The sequence below is a fragment of the Ylistrum balloti genome, unplaced genomic scaffold (genome assembly GCF_031769215.1).
Source record: "Ylistrum balloti isolate Yb309-2 unplaced genomic scaffold, AGI_CSIRO_Ybal_v1 Utg369562, whole genome shotgun sequence".
In the NCBI taxonomy this organism is placed as follows: Eukaryota; Metazoa; Mollusca; class Bivalvia; order Pectinida; family Pectinidae; genus Ylistrum; species Ylistrum balloti.
In genome coordinates, this window is record NW_026781862.1 from 569,974 (window position 1) to 587,123 (window position 17,150).

The 17,150-nt window shown below is 35.4% G+C and overlaps 1 protein-coding gene across 1 annotated transcript in view; it reads left to right on the forward strand.

Moving 5' to 3' along the window:
• LOC132547093 (sphingomyelin phosphodiesterase-like) overlaps nucleotides 1-13,883 on the forward strand; it is a 35,487-nt gene extending 21,604 nt beyond the window's left edge. The window contains exons 9-13 of the mRNA XM_060210882.1: nucleotides 4,962-5,044; nucleotides 5,230-5,422; nucleotides 5,722-5,811; nucleotides 9,912-10,006; nucleotides 12,079-13,883. Coding sequence (XP_060066865.1) covers nucleotides 4,962-5,044; nucleotides 5,230-5,422; nucleotides 5,722-5,811; nucleotides 9,912-10,006; nucleotides 12,079-12,193 — 576 coding nt within the window. The 3' untranslated portion in view covers nucleotides 12,194-13,883. The remainder of the gene's footprint in view (nucleotides 1-4,961; nucleotides 5,045-5,229; nucleotides 5,423-5,721; nucleotides 5,812-9,911; nucleotides 10,007-12,078) is intronic.
• The last annotated feature ends 3,267 nt before the right edge of the window (nucleotides 13,884-17,150 follow it).

A 17,150-nucleotide genomic window follows, 5' to 3' on the forward strand; every position in this document is an offset into this window, starting at 1 on the left:
TCGAGAGGAAACAGCCTGTTCAGTGTGTGGGTTGAGAGGAAACAGCCTGTTAAGTTTGTGGGTTGAGAGGAAACAGTCTGTTGACTTTGTGGGTTGAGAGGAAACAGCCTGTTCAGTGTGTGGGTTGAGAGGAAACAGTCTGTTAAGTTTGTGGGTTGAGAGGAAACAGCCTGTTCAGTGTGTGGGTTGAGAGGAAACAGTCTGTTAAGTGTGTGGATTGAGAGTAAACAGTCTGCTAAGTGTGTGGGTTGAGAGGAAACAGCCTGTTAAGTTTGTGGGTCGAGAGGAAACAGCCTGTTCAGTGTGTGGGTTGAGAGGAAACAGTCTGTTAAGTTTGTGGGTTGAGAGGAAACAGTCTGTTAAGTGTGTGGGTTAAGTTCAGTGTGTGGCTTGAGAGGAAACAGTCTGTTAAGTGTGTGGGTTGAGAGGAAACAGTCTGTTAAGTTTGTGGGTTGAGAGGAAACATCCTGTTCAGTGTGTGGGTTGAGAGGAAACAGTCTGTTAAGTGTGTGGGTTGAGAGGAAACAGCCTGTTCAGTATGTGGGTTGAGAGTAAACAGCCTGTTCAGTATGTGGGTTGAGAGGAAACAGCCTTTTCAGTGTGTTGGTTAAGAGGAAACAGTCTGTTAAGTGTGTGGGTTGAGAGTAAACAGCCTGTTCAGTGTGTGGGTTGAGAGGAAACAGTCTGTTAAGTGTGTGGGTTGAGAGGAAACAGCCTGTTAAGTATGTGGGTTGAGAGTAAACAGCCTTTTCAGTATGTGGGTTGAGAGGAAACAGCCTTTTCAGTGTGTGGGTTAAGAGGAAACAGCCTGTTCAGTGTGTGGGTTGAGAGGAAACAGCCTGTTAAGTGTGTGGGTTGAGAGGAAACAGCCTGTTAAGTGTGTGGAGTGAGAGGAAACAGTCTGTAATATGTGTGGGATGGGGAGAATAAGACCAGGTGTCAAGCGTCTTCTGCTTCATCGACGACACCCTCCATGTAAACCTTAATCAATCGAAGTAAGTGATGTCACGTTTTTAAATGAAAGCAAGGTATATAAAGAGCGTATACAACCAAGATATGAAGTTATGGACACGATGTTTTTGCCTCAGCACGAAAGCAATTAAGAACCTGTAATGAGTGTTATGTTTTAAGTACGGTTTGTCCCATTATATTTGATGGCATAGCGATAGCAAGATTATCTTACCGCGTGATAATACGTTTATAGCCAGTTCACATGTCGATATTTTTGTTCTCTTTGTTGTTTTGTTTTGTTTTTTTGGGTATTTTTTTAAACTCAAGTTCATTGCATGATGATTGAAATATTGAATTGATAAGGATACTTTTTTCTGCAGTCCTCTCCTTTTTGATATGACATCTAAGCATTGAATGTCCTTCAAAACCCAATTGCTAACAAGATATCATGCGAATGGATGGAGGTAATCGAAACTCGTTTGAACATCAAGTGTAGTGGCTTGGCTATTTAATCGTTAACAGGCAATCTGTTGCAGCCATCGAGCGTGTAATATATATCTCGTGCAATTCTCGTGCACTCAATCTCGAGTGTATAAACCCTGGCATACTGCATGTGCATCTGTATGGTTTTATGACTCAGTGTTGGCCGTTCTAGTGTTGCAGAGAAACTGGGTTATGAAATGGCATATCCTGGCTGCAGTGATGCATTTTACAGCAAGATTCTGCTACTAGAGGTTTGAAAGGAGTCGCAATAAGATTTCGCCACACGTTTTGGAAGGAAGAGTCCACTGTGCACTTGGCCAATCTCCAATAAATAGTAAAAACAAATCTTTGAATTCTCCTTTGCCAACATCCAACATGGATGTCAGACAGTTGGGCTGCTACAGGAGAAGGTCGGGAATGCTGTGGAACAACCTTGTTGCTTGATTTCCTCTAATATATAGAAACGTTTTTGTGAAAGACTCAAACTTTATTATGTAAAAAACACTGTAGTTAAGTATGGGATGGGCAAATTGTACTTTGATGGGAAAGAATGTGGAGAATTTTACCAGAATGGATCTGAATTACGTAATCAATAGACACGTTAGTGTTGCTCGATGTTCAGATGGGCATTTTGTGTTTTAATAATGCTGAATACAGTTGTAGTTATTTTTATAACTGTTGTTGCCTTTTATATGTTAGATACTGTTGTTAGGTCTCCCATGTCAAAGGCTAGTGGCGATTTATCACTATCGCCGTTTGTCGGTTGTCGTCCGTTGTCACATTTTCAGCGTCTACTCAAGAACCGCTGGGCCGATTTAAACCAAATATAGTCATTACCACCAATACCTGAATGAGCATCAAAACCATGGTTCTCATCCGCTGAGGTCCAGTGGACGAGGATAAACAGTGTAAAAACGTGTGTTTTTTTTCGAAATTCATTGTCTCTGACCGTAGCATGTAGCCTCAAGGTGCGAATTTTTCAAAAATGCCAATTAGTTTGAAAACTGTCAACGTTTTGTAAAGGCATCTGCAAAGTTGACGAAATTATTTTGTTCGACAAGTTACTAGGTCAAAGGTCATCAACACTTAGAAGAAGGGAAACTACCAATTTTGTAAAAAAATGTTCAACTTTTTTTGTGTAGGCATTATTATGCATTTAAAAGTTGAATGAAATGATGCAGAAAATAGTTCAGGATCAGTGGGTTAAAGGTCATTAAGACTTACAAGTAGTAAAGTTTCCAATCCCTCGCTTTTACACCTTATGGTTTGTTTATACCTATGTACAATAGTTTACGTTTATTATCACCATTAACTCTCATATTTGTGTTTAATCATATAATATCGTTACCGTTAATTGTTACGAGAGTTTTCAACTTGTATCTAATTCCTTTTTTCGAAGATTATACCAAAGACACACTATTGAATGGCACCTTTTAAAGATATCTTTAGATTTAGAGTCAGATACAGTAGAGTAAATCAATGAATGAATATTTGCAAATAGATAAAATTTTATCTTGAGATTTCTTTCAATCGCTCCTAGGCTCCAAAATTTAGGTCCTTAACGTCACTGACGAGCTCTAGAAGGACGAAACGGCTGAATGATGTAGGACGAAACAGCTGTATGATGTAGTATCACTGACCAGTCCTAGAAGGACAAAACAGCTGTGTGATGTAGTATCACTGACCAGTCCTAGAAGGACAAAACAGCTGTGTGATGTAGTATCACTGACCAGTCCTAGAAGGACAAAACAGCTGTGTGATGTAGTATCACTGACCAGTCCTAGAACGACAAAACAGCTGTGTGATGTAGTATCACTGACCAGTCCTAGAAGGACAAAACAGCTGTGTGATGTAGTATCACTGACCAGTCCTAGAAGGACAAAACAGCTGTGTGATGTAGTATCACTGACCAGTCCTAGAAGGACAAAACAGCTGTGTGATGTAGTATCACTGACCAGTCCTAGAAGGACAAAACAGCTGTGTGATGTAGTATCACTGACCAGTCCTAGAAGGACAAAACAGCTGTGTGATGTAGTATCACTGACCAGTCCTAGAAGGACAAAACAGCTGTGTGATGATTTATTGTTGTGCTCTACTCTATCTTAATCTAAGTTTGTATCACAGTCTGATTTTCAGTTGTTTATCTTTGGTACAATTTTCGGAAGTAGAATTTTAGTCATTCTAATTTAAGTGTAGGAGGGATAGATACCAGTTCAACCCACCTTTCGTGTCACCTTCACTTTGTCAATATATACGTGAATAAGTTTCTCCGTGTCATATTGAGACATCTACTTACAACCATTAACGAGCTATATTACTGATAGTTAACATCTACTTATAACCATTAACGAGTTATATTACTGATAGTTAACATCTACTTACAACCATTAACGAGTTATATTACTGATAGTTAACATCTACTTATAACCATTAACGAGTTATATTACTGATAGTTAATATCTACTTACAACCATTAACGAGTTATATTACTGAAGGTTAACATCTACTTACAACCATTAACGAGTTATATTACTGATAGTTAACTTCTACTTACAACCATTAACGGTTTATATTACTGATAGTCAACTTCTACTTACAACCATTAACGAGTTATATTACTGATAGTTAACATCTACTTACAACCATTAACGAGTTATATTACTGATAGTTCACACCTACCTACAACCATTAACGAGTTATATTACTGATAGTTAACATCTACTTACAACCATTAACGAGTTATATTACTGATAGTTAACATCTACTTACAACCATTAACGAGTTATATTACTGATAGTTAACATCTACTTACAACCATTAACGAGTTATATTACAAGCATTAACGAGTTATATTACTGATAGTTAGCATCTACTTACAACCATTAACGAGTTATATTACAAGCATTAACGAGTTATATTACTGATAGTTAACAACTACTTACAACCATTAACGAGTTATATTACTGAAAGTTAACATCTACCTACAACCACTAACGAGTTATATTACTGATAGTTAACATCTACTTACAACCATTAACGGTTTATATTACTGATAGTCAACTTCTACTTACAACCATTAACGAGTTATATTACTGATAGTCAACTTCGAGTTATATTACTGATAGTCAACTTCTACTTATAACCATTAACGAGTTATATTACTGATAGTTAACATCTACCTACAACAATTAACGAGTTATATTACTGATAGTTAACATCTACCTACAACCATTAACGAGTTATATTACTGATAGTTAACAACTACTTACAACCATTAACGAGTTATATTACTGATAGTTCACACCTACCTACAACCATTAACGAGTTATATTACTGATAGTTCACACCTACCTACAACAATTAACGAGTTATATTACTGATAGTTCACACCTACCTACAACCATTAACGAGTTATATTACTGATAGTTAACACCTACTTACAACCAGTAAAGGAAACAACTTTGTCCTTTACATTACATATTGGGAAATTGTGATTGTATGTCTGTAGGTTGACTTTTGCATTGTAGGTTCATATGATTGGTCACATCTTCCCTGGGTCCAGTGACTGTTTAAAGGCTTGGAGCTGGAACTACTTTAAAATTGTCAACAGGTACGGAGGAATGTTCAACTCGTTGGTAACATATTTTGTTCTTTTTAACTCTTTATCAGTTTTTGATTTATAATTGATTGATTATATTTTTAGATACAAACGTATTTTACGAGGAGCGAAATAAGGGTATTTACGGTAATATCAATATTATTGACATGACATTGCTGTTTGTTTCGTTACCATAGATACGAGAGTACAATAGCTGGACAGTTCTTTGGACACAGTCATTCCGACTTTTACGAGGTGATGTATGACAACGTCAATTTCACTCGACCAATCAGCGTCGTGTATATTCCAGGCAGCGTGACGACATACTCCAATCTCAATCCAGGGTTCAGAATTTATGAACTGGACGGATTTTACCAAGGCAGTTCTTGGGTAAGACTACATGTTTTACAACGAATGGAAACCTTAAAACTGTTAAAATCGTTTGAACTGTGTACTGAGTTTAGTCCTGAATAACCTTTTCAGTTTTAAGATAGCATTCCTTGAATATCACATGCTACAAGTCCATGTACCCATTCCTACTACACATGGATAACAATCATATGACCTTAATTTTTTTGCTGTTCAAAGTTTACAATAATCTCATAAATTTCATTTTGCTGTCTCTCCATGTCCAGGACATCCATTGTAATCCATTTGTGATGACACGATAACATTGTTCTTTTTAACAGGCCACGCTGAACTTTCAGAACTATTTTCTAAACCTTACTGATGTAAACGTGAGCAACAAGCCCAACTGGAAACTGGAATATGACGCCAAGGTAGAGTAGACTAACAAGAGTAATGATATATGATGATATATTGATGTAAAATTAATCAAAGCTATAAATATACATAGTAACTTGTTTTATGCTCACCTGTAAACTTCATCATGATTTAAACCGAACATGTGATAAAGAGACCTACAGACTGATAAGTCATTACAGTGTGGATGTTCCTCTCTCTGTGATTGGCAGCCACTCGCGTTAGTTGCTGCTGTGCCCTATTATACTTCCAAATCATTTGCCTTTTTAATCGATGTTTAATAAATCTGAGAGCCTATATGACTGATCAAAACAGATGTGTGGACCATTCGATTGACGTAACACATGGTAGACATGGATTGTCGGAGTTAAATTTGTAAAAACGGATGCGGCCAATTTCACATACACCTTGCAAATAACATGAAATATTCCTAGGAGGTTTTGAAACTCAGATAGTTTACTTTGTTATTTTATTAACATTCTGCATTCTGAAAACGTTAATAAAACATATCTCCGTCCGGTCGTCCGAGGAAATGATTTTTTGCTAGCATGCCTCATAACGAAGCTTGCCAGGATTTCTGAATAAAGCATACCGGACAACTTACACAAAATACAGCATACCAGACAAATACCGCGTTTCATATAGAGATGAACAAATACCACGTTTCAGATAAAGATGAACGAATACCGCGTTTCAGATAAAGATGAACAAACAGTGTACCAGATAAAGATGAACAAATAAAGTGTATCAGATAAAGATGAACAAATACAGTGTATCAGATAAAGATGAACAAATAAAGTGTATCAGATAAAGATGAACAAATACAGTGTATCAGATAAAGATGAACAAATACAGTGATGAACAAATACAGTGTATCAGATAAAGATGAACAAATAAAGTGTATCAGATAAAGATGAACAAATAAAGTGTATCAGATAAAGATGAACAAATAAAGTGTATCAGATAAAGATGAACAAATACAGTGTATCAGATAAACATGAACAAATACAGTGTATCAGATAAACATGAACAAATACAGTGCACCAGACAAAGATGAACAAATACAGTGCACCAGATAAAGATGAACAAATACAGTGTATCAGATAAAGATGAACAAATAAAGTGTATCAGATAAAGATGAACAAATACAGTGTATCAGATAAACATGAACAAATACAGTGTATCAGATAAAGATGAACAAATACAATGTATCAGATAAAGATGAACAAATAAAGAGTATCAGATAACGATGAACAAATACAGTGTATCAGATAAAGATGAACAAATAAAGTGTATCAGATAAAGGAAACCAAATACAGCATTCCACCAAATACAGCATTCAACCAAATACAGCGTGCCGGAGAGAAATAGCAATTACAGCGTAATGGATAGAAAACAACAAATGCAGCGTACCAAAGAATATTTGCTATCTGTATTTGGCTCCCTGTATCTTTTTCTGCTTGTTGGGTGCCATATGTTTCTCTGTGCTTTCTGTGCTATATATCATTGCGGTGCATTTAGTATTTTTCGTCTAGCAATATTCAATATGCTTTATCATGTGATACACTCTGCATGTTATATCGTGCCTAGAACGTCATATCTGAAGCGTTTTATCTGACATTTCTACGTAGCACTAGACAAAACCCGTTCTTGTGTTATTCATCTTGGGCGAGATGCATTATCACACAGCCTGGAAAGAAGATTACCCCTTATTGAAATTTGAATATCCTCACAGCTGGAGACAAGTCCTGTTGTGTAACATAAACATGCTTCATATGATTGTTGCTAGATATCAGCTCTGTTTAGGAATACTTTTCATGTGTTGTTTTTTAATACATATTTTACAATCTTTTAGAGTTTGTTTTAAAACTGGTATTTATATCTCATCAAGCTGTACAAGTATTGTTTACTGGTGATTTTCCGTTACAGCAGTGTAACTTAGGCCTCTGTTATATAACAGAGGTATGTGTAATCCTAGCTTTGTTTTAAAGTTAATAAGACATGTTCTGTGTGTCGAGTTAAGATCGCCAGTCAGGTCTTGTTGTCCACTACAGGAGGATGTCGATCATCTTAACTATACAATATATAAAACTAATCTGTTATCATAATACAGAGATTAGTTAAACACCTTTGTGTGATCATCAATTTTGAAAAATCACTTGTTAAATGTGACATTTGACATGTAGATGTAAAACTTAAGACGATAGATAAATAGATATGATATGATCAAACCGCGCGAGGTTAAAGATATTCATCATTATTCCGTCAGTAAACAATGGGAAGCTGGAAACCAATATACAGGCATTTTTCTCTCGTTATCACTTGATAAATGACGTTATCAAACTGTTATCGGCCGGCTGTCGGGGCTAACCTTATGGCTTAATCGAATTTACGGTCTGGTTGTGAATTTCGGTGAGCAAATGAATTGAACATATGTGACTGAAATTTCATTTAAAGCTACACTACAAATTGAGAGATTAAAATGGGTCCTGTTAAGTCAAGATGATGAGTACTGAACGTTTTAATTTAACGTTACGTTACGATAAAGTGGTCACTCCACCCAGGATTGTTATCGTTAGAGGAATCATTGCAAACGAGAGGTTCAGTAGTCTTCATCCTACTTAACCATCCGCCACAGATCCGTGTTCTGTAGGCGATGGTTTCCGTCATGCCTTTAACGCACAGTTCGTCAGTATCTTTAAACAATTTGTTATCACTTAATACCCAAGTATGATATAAGAGTCCTTCCTGTGTTACTTCAATCTCAACCCAACCCTGTTTGCATAATTATGTTACAACATGGTATCGCTTACGTTTGGACTTTATCAGTGATTCGGATTTTTAATAGGGATGTGGTAGAAAACTTGAAACGATTGAAGTTATTTCTACACGCTTCCTTTACGTATTTGAAATATTTTCTAACTCTCCAACAAAGTGAACTTATCCAAAAGAAATCTTGGTTATTGTAAATCAATCAGCACCTGTACACATATTGATTATTTTAACGCGCATGCGCAATTTTTCATAGATTAGGAGAAGGAAACGACATTTACATACAGCATATCAAGCTTTAGTTCAATTATCTCCATAACTACGAAAATACGTTGAGCAGTTTGTTTAAATCGTCCCTTTTGTTTAAATCACCCCTTTTGTTTAAAACGTCCCCTTTTTTAAAAACATCCCTTTTGTTTAATATATCCCCCTTGTTTAAAACGTCCCCTTTTCAGTCATAGAATGTATGCTACTCAATAGACAAATAAGACTTCTTTTTCTCCCCTCGTGTAGTAGGACATGCAGATGTTTGTGATTTGATGTCCTCGCAACAACTTCCGTCACCTACATTTTCCCGCTGTTGTCGCAGTACATCAGCACTAAACTGTTACTGGCCACGTCACAATGTTCTTGGCGATCGTTCAATGCTTCGACGGTTCTATTTTACTGGATTTACTCCACCGTGTAAAATTAGTGTTCTCCTCAGTATCACCAGATACCTAATCAATATTTCCAAAAACCTTGGTAGGAATGCAAATACAATTAATATAGACATTTCTGAATATAAGAATAGGCATTATAACCTTAGGATGCCCCTTTGGCTTTTCCATGGAAACCTAGCTGGATCCGCTGAATTTGTCAAAATGTTACCTGCAATTACATCGGCTATTACATCCATAAAAACTTTGATATGTGGGCGGTGTCACTAAAGATATAATCATTCAATAATATTTTTCTTGTTATTTCCGTAACCTGGACATGTTTGCATAGCACCCCACCCGGTCACAGTACATCGTGTTAACCTTAGTCACTGAGAGTAAAACAGTCGAAATCAGTACATATAGATCCCTGGTACAGCGTAGATGTACTAGTTTTATATACGGGGAAAACCCCATATTCTTCCCTTGGGCGGACACTCAACGGAGGCTAAAAGTGAGGTGTTGCCAGGGCGAAAAATGTCGATTATGAGACCTCATATCAAGTCGCCTCTTACGGTCATGGACTGGGGTAGTCTCTGCCATTCCAAAGTCCTAACTGCAAAGCCATGTACCTTCCAGTGTATGATGGCATATCAGTCTACATCATTGAGAAATGCTTTGTATATTTTATTTTTTCTTGTTTTTAGGCTGACTTCAATCTAACCAACCTTTACCCTCAGGAGTGGGACAATTTGATATATCGCATGAAAAATGATGACAACTTATTTCAGAAATTTTATAGGTAAGTATTGAGTGATTGGGTCATTCTAATTTCTGTGCACGTGCTGTACGATCCTAAAAAGAGAATGTCACATTTAATTATTATATAAAAAAACAAAATATGCATAGATATGACACTGATAACACACCATAGTTGCTGGATATCTGATACAAACACCAGTCTGTACACTGACACAAACACCTTCCAGTCTGTACACTGATACAAACACCTTCCACTCTGTACACTGATACAAACACCTTCCACTCTGTACACTGATACAAACACCTTCCACTCTGTACACTGATACAAACACCTTCCAGTCTGTACACTGATACAAACACCTTCCAGTCTGTACACTGATACAAACACCTCCACTCTGTACATTGATACAAACAGCTTCCAGTCTGTACACAAACACCTTCCAGTCTGTAAATGATACAAACACCTTCCACTCTGTACACTGATACCAACACCTTCCACTCTGTACACTGATACAAACACCTTCCACTCTGTACACTGATACAAAACACCTTCCACTCTGTACACTGATACAAACACCTTCCACTCTGTACACTGATACAAACACCTTCCACTCTGTACACTGATACAAACACCTTCCAGTCTGTACACTGATACAAACACCTTCCACTCTGTACACTGATACAAACACCTTCCACTCTGTACACTGATACAAACACCTTCCAGTCTGTACACTGATACAAACACCTTCCACTCTGTACACTGATACAAACACCTTCCACTGATCTGTACACTGATACAAACACCTTCCACTCTGTACACTGATACAAACACTGATACAAACACCTTCCACTCTGTACACTGATACAAACACCTTCCTCTCTGTACACTGATACAAACACCTTCCACTCTGTACACTGATACAAACACCTTCCAGTCTGTACACTGATACAAACACCTTCCACTCTGTACACTGATACAAACACCTTCCAGTCTGTACACTGATACAAACACCTCCACTCTGTACACTGATACAAACACCTCCACTCTGTACACTGATACAAACACCTTCCACTCTGTACACTGATACAAACACCTTCCACTCTGTACACTGATACAAACACCTTCCACTCTGTACACTGATACAAACACCTTCCACTCTGTACACTGATACAAACACCTTCCACTCTGTACACTGATACAAACACCTTCCACTCTGTACACTGATACAAACACCTTCCAGTCTGTACACTGATACAAACACCTTCCAGTCTGTACACTGATACAAACACCTTCCACTCTGTACACTGATACAAACACCTTCCAGTCTGTACACTGATACAAACACCTTCCAGTCTGTACACTGATACAAACACCTTCCAGTCTGTACACTGATACAAACACCTTCCAGTCTGTACACTGATACAAACACCTTCCAGTCTGTACACTGATACAAACACCTTCCACTCTGTACACTGATACAAACACCTTCCACTCTGTACACTGATACAAACCAACCCGTCTTAAAAACACAACCACTCTGTACACTGATACAAACACCTTCCACTCTGTACACTGATACAAACACCTTCCACTCTGTACACTGATACAAACACCTTCCACTCTGTACACTGATACAAACACCTTCCAGTCTGTACACTGATACAAACACCTTCCACTCTGTACACTGATACAAACACCTTCCACTCTGTACACTGATACAAACACCTTCCAGTCTGTACACTGATACAAACACCTTCCACTCTGTACACTGATACAAACACCTTCCACTCTGTACACTGATACAAACACCTTCCACTCTGTACACTGATACAAACACCTTCCACTCTGTAATCTAAGAAGGATGAAACTACTTGATGACATGATTAAATTCCTAATTTGGCATTAATGTGTCTAAATGACAATGTATCTTGTATTCTGTGTCACGGACTTTATTGTCAGGTAATGCATGTTTGTGTCGGCTATCATCTGGTTTAGCATAGTCAGTACATGTACCCACTTTTTGTAGGGTAAACATGACCTGTTATAGAATTTAAGATAGGTATTAAGCAAATTTCACAAATAATTAATAATCACATCCAAAATTATTACAGATACTACGTGAAGTCTGCTCCAGTTGCCAAGTGTATCGGAGACTGTAAGACAAAGCTACTGTGTGATCTACGGACAGGGCGATCACATGACCCCAGTCTCTGCGTTAATATATGAGTATCAAAATTGAAGGATTTTATCAAAACGTTTGAGTTTTATGGGGAGTAAAGTAGTTTTACCAAATCATATCAGTGATTAATGAACAGTGTGGTAGTTTACTCAAGTACAATCCATGACATTTTATCAAATAAAATATATTGACAAATACAACATGAATTTTCAATGTGATAAATATTCGTGGAGATGAAATGGCAGTCTGATTGGCATCTGGTGTCATCCACTTAATCCTTAACACAATTGATATTTCTCTTTATTCATATCGAGTCATTTCATATGTGAGAAAATGTGTCTACATACCTGGTAACTCATTTCCCTTTACTGAAAATGTTTATAGAAATGTTGATAAGACACCATCTGTCTCTGTTAAGGTAAATAAAGTGGCAATTTATGATAATTGTGATATTTTAATCAGTTTTACAAATTACAAATTATATTTACAATATCGTTATTTCACACAGTCCTTTATTTTGTTTTATTATTGTGAAAGTAGTAATCAACATTCCGTGTTAAACCCAAAAGCCTTCTACACTGTATGGCATGTAATTTGAATTATGTGACCCATAGCTAGCATGGTCTTATTTAGTATGTGATTAGCACTCTAACCACAGTGCCGACCATAAATATGTTTTTCCATAAATCAATCGGTCATCAAATTATTAATGAATGTAGTTTTTTTCCATGCATTGCCAAAATGTATATTTAAATTATACAAATAATCCTCCATGTTTAAGTCGCCATACTTTTTATTGTGTATTTGTGCATGATCGCTTAAAAACATTGTAAAAATTATACAACCCCTACCATGGGCAAAACATACCTATTTCTAGAAATTTGATGCTTTATTTAACACCTCACCATCGAAGAATGGATAGTCACAAACTATAATATTGCGTGTATGTAACCACTTGACTTGTGAACAATGCAAGAAAAAATAAACTGTTTTGGCCAGCTGTGACTATAGACAAATGTTTTTGTTAAAGTACCTCCTGATGTGTAGATAGTTTGTACAACAGCAAAACAGACTTTATATTTTACTCATGTTTCTGAATTTTTGTACAGTTTGTATTACAATTTGTATTAATTCTTTTCATTTAAAATATATATAGCATGTACATACAGCAAAACAGTCATTTTATTTTACTTTAAGCTCAACTTATATTCATATTGTGAGGCTATCATTTGAATGCAAGATGCAGCTTTTCAAAGGAAAACAATACAAATCAAATGGACTCAATTATATATAATATTATACCTATCATCACTTCTAGCTCATGTCTTTGTATCATGTCACTCTATCGCATGGAGCCAGACACATTTGTGAGTTTATCTGGTAGTAAATTTAGCAGAGTAACTCTAAGGAATATAAAAATCCATTGGTGTCTAATTTCTGATGGGTTGTTTTAAATACAACACAAAGTTTAGTCATAAATGCCATCAAATTTATTGTTAACATTAACAAAATATACCAACTTTTCCCACTACTATACTTAGTACGCTACACAAAATATATCTACTTTGATATGAACAGTTTTAACAATACACAATTATAACTATGTCAACTGACATGTTTAACACACATTTTCCATCTCTGACCATAACACTTTACCCGACAACAAATAATTATATTCCCTAATCTTGAAATGGCAAGCATGAGGAAATTTTCTTTGTAAATATATAAGAGTATATACAGGGCCAACATGGCACTTTTCTCTGTGTTAAACACAGGAAATTGCTTTCCTGTGATACGAAAAGTACATCAGAAAGTTATGGTTCAGAGATGGAAATGTTGACAATATACAAATAGCACCCACAAATTCACGAAAGCAATCATTACGGTACAGACTACACATCAGGCCCCAGTTATTTAAAGGCTGGTTAGAGAAAACCAGTAGTTAGTGAAAACTTTCAAATGTGAATAAAACAAAATTGCAAACACTCTTTATAATTTCACCGTTAAAGATTTGTTGAGACAGGTCAGATTGATTTTTTTAGTGTCAGTTTTGATTTTTCAATCCTTGTTTTTGCAGTAGAAACAATTTTAATTTTTTCACTAACCGCTTTTTAACTCTAACTAACCTTTGACCAACCAGGATCAGGACGTCACCAGAGGGACTTTCATCAACAACACAGTTTGTCTGCAGGGACTACAATTATATTACAATGTATTACAATTATAATACAATAACTCTGATAATACAGTACATATCAAATATTAGGATAATCTCAATATGTTTATAAATATATCCTTATAATTATTGTTTCTAAAACATCAAAATGTTTGGTTGTTACAAGCACAATGATTATTATTCTTGGTCTTTTCTTGTTTGTGCCATCTACATAATACAGAGTCGTATGAATTGTCTCCCTTAGTTTCTCGTGACTTTACTATATTGCTCTAAAGATGCAAACAGAAACATTTTACCTCCGCTAATTCAACATTAATGTTCACTGATGAAACTTCAAATTATCAAAATGTCTGAAACATGCTCTCAGATCTTAATTATACATGATGTTGATGTATTTATCAGATACTACTTTAAATCTTCACCATCTCATTAAAAATTATAGAGAATATCCCATCTATGTGATAAGTGATATGAGACTTTATAGCGCCATATGGTTATGTATCTGTGATGTACAAATACTGGTATTTGGATGTTAAAATAACTGCGTTTAGTAAAAAGTATATTTTATTGTGAAATACTTAAAAGTACAATAAATGCTGCTATTGTCTGATACTGTGTATAACTATTGCTGACATACTGTGATAACTTTAGCAGCTTGTGTTATAATATACATTGCTGTGAACATCATTCTTTTTAAAAAAAAATAATAATGATTTCACACTACTGATTTCTTAATAGAGCTTTGTCTATCAAATTTCACCATAACAGGTTTCTGCTGATATCAAAATTAGTATTTAACTTCTGGCAGTTCCACAAAAAATATACTTAAAGACCACGTAAAGTACATGTACACTTACATAAAATACATATCTAATTCAAAAGGAAAAGCACACCTTTCCACATAAGACAAGTAGACTTGACTTTAAACTACACATGAATTACAAACAAAAAAATCCTCAATATATGTTTTAAATCATACATACTAAATGCATCTTATCAAACAAAGCCCCACATACAACTACCAAGAAAAACTGTGACAAAGGTTTACCATAACACACATTACCCGATTATTTGCGAGACAGTTATGTTGAGTAAATTTGTGTGATAGATTGCTAGAGTATCATATTAACAAGTCTACTTACACACACTGAGCAAAAAAAAACTTATAGTTGTGTTTTCCTCATAATTGAGTGAGAACATGACAGTTTGCAAAAACATTTACCTGTGATGAAGATGATGTTTAGGATAGTTAAATAGTCACATTGACACATGTTTGGGGTGTTTTAATGAAATATTTCTATACGAAAGCCTATAAGCACATTTTCATAGAATAAAAATTGGTTTTCAAGCTCACACAAAAGCAGTGAGTAAATTATGTAATATAGTCTATTCTATGTGTTATTACAAGAAATCAACGGGTAATACTATTACAAAATTTGGTGAAAATTTTCTGTTGTCACAATACTATAATAAAAGGCAGTGTAAGAAAACAATCACTAGAATCAAGGATGAATAGAAGATTATTGGTAGTTTGTGGGGAGAGTGTTTGATTGGAGGATGTGATAGAGGAGTAAGTGTAAGGAAAAGAGTAAGGGTTGCCTTTTCTGTTATTGTTTGGTCATGGTTAATGTTCTAATCATAGATTCAGTCCCTAACACAGGTTAAATCTATTAAGTGATTTCATATCCCTAACACAGGTAAGATTTATTAAGTGATTTCATATCCCTAACACAGTTAAGATTTATTAAGTGATCTCATATCCCTAACACAGATTTATTAAGTGATCTCATATCCCTAACAAAGGTTAGATCTATTAAGTGATTTCATATCCCTCAAACAGGTAAGATTTATCAAGTGATTTCGTATCCCTAACAAAGGTAAGATTTATTAAGTGATTTCATATCCCTAACACAGATTTATTAAGTGATCTCATATCCCTAACACAGGTTAGATTTATTAAGTGATTTCATATCCCTAACACAGATTTATTAAGTGATCTCATATCCCTAACACAGGTTAGATTTATTAAGTGATTTCATATCCCTAACACAGATTTATTAAGTGATCTCATATCCCTAACAAAGGTTAGATCTATTAAGTGATTTCATATCCCTCAAACAGGTAAGATTTATTAAGTGATTTCATATCCCTAACACAGGTTTATTAAGTGATTTCATATCCCTAACACAGATTTATTAAGTGATCTCAAATCCCTAACACAGGTTAGATTTATTAAGTGATCTCATATCCCTAACACAGATTTATTAAGTGATCTCATATCCCTAACAAAGGTTAGATCTATTAAGTGATTTCATATCCCTCAAACAGGTAAGATTTATTAAGTGATTTCATATCCCTAACACAGGTTTATTAAGTGATTTCATATCCCTAACACAGATTTATTAAGTGATCTCAAATCCCTAACACAGGTTAGATTTATTAAGTGATCTCATATCCCTCAAACAGGTAAGATTTATCAAGTGATTTCGTATCCCTAACAAAGGTAAGATTTATTAAGTGATTTCATATCCCTCAAACAGGTAAGATTTATTAAGTGATTTCATATCCCTAACACAGGTTTATTAAGTGATTTCATATCCCTAACACAGGTTAGGTTTATTAAGTGATCTCATATCCCTCAAACAGGTAAGATTTATCAAGTGATTTCGTATCCCTAACAAAGGTAAGATTTATTAAGTGATTTCATATCCCTAACACAGGTTAGATTTATTAAGTGATTTCATATCCCTAACACAGTGATCTCATATCCCTAACAAAGGTTAGATCTATTAAGTGATTTCATATTCAAACAGGTAAGATTTATTAAG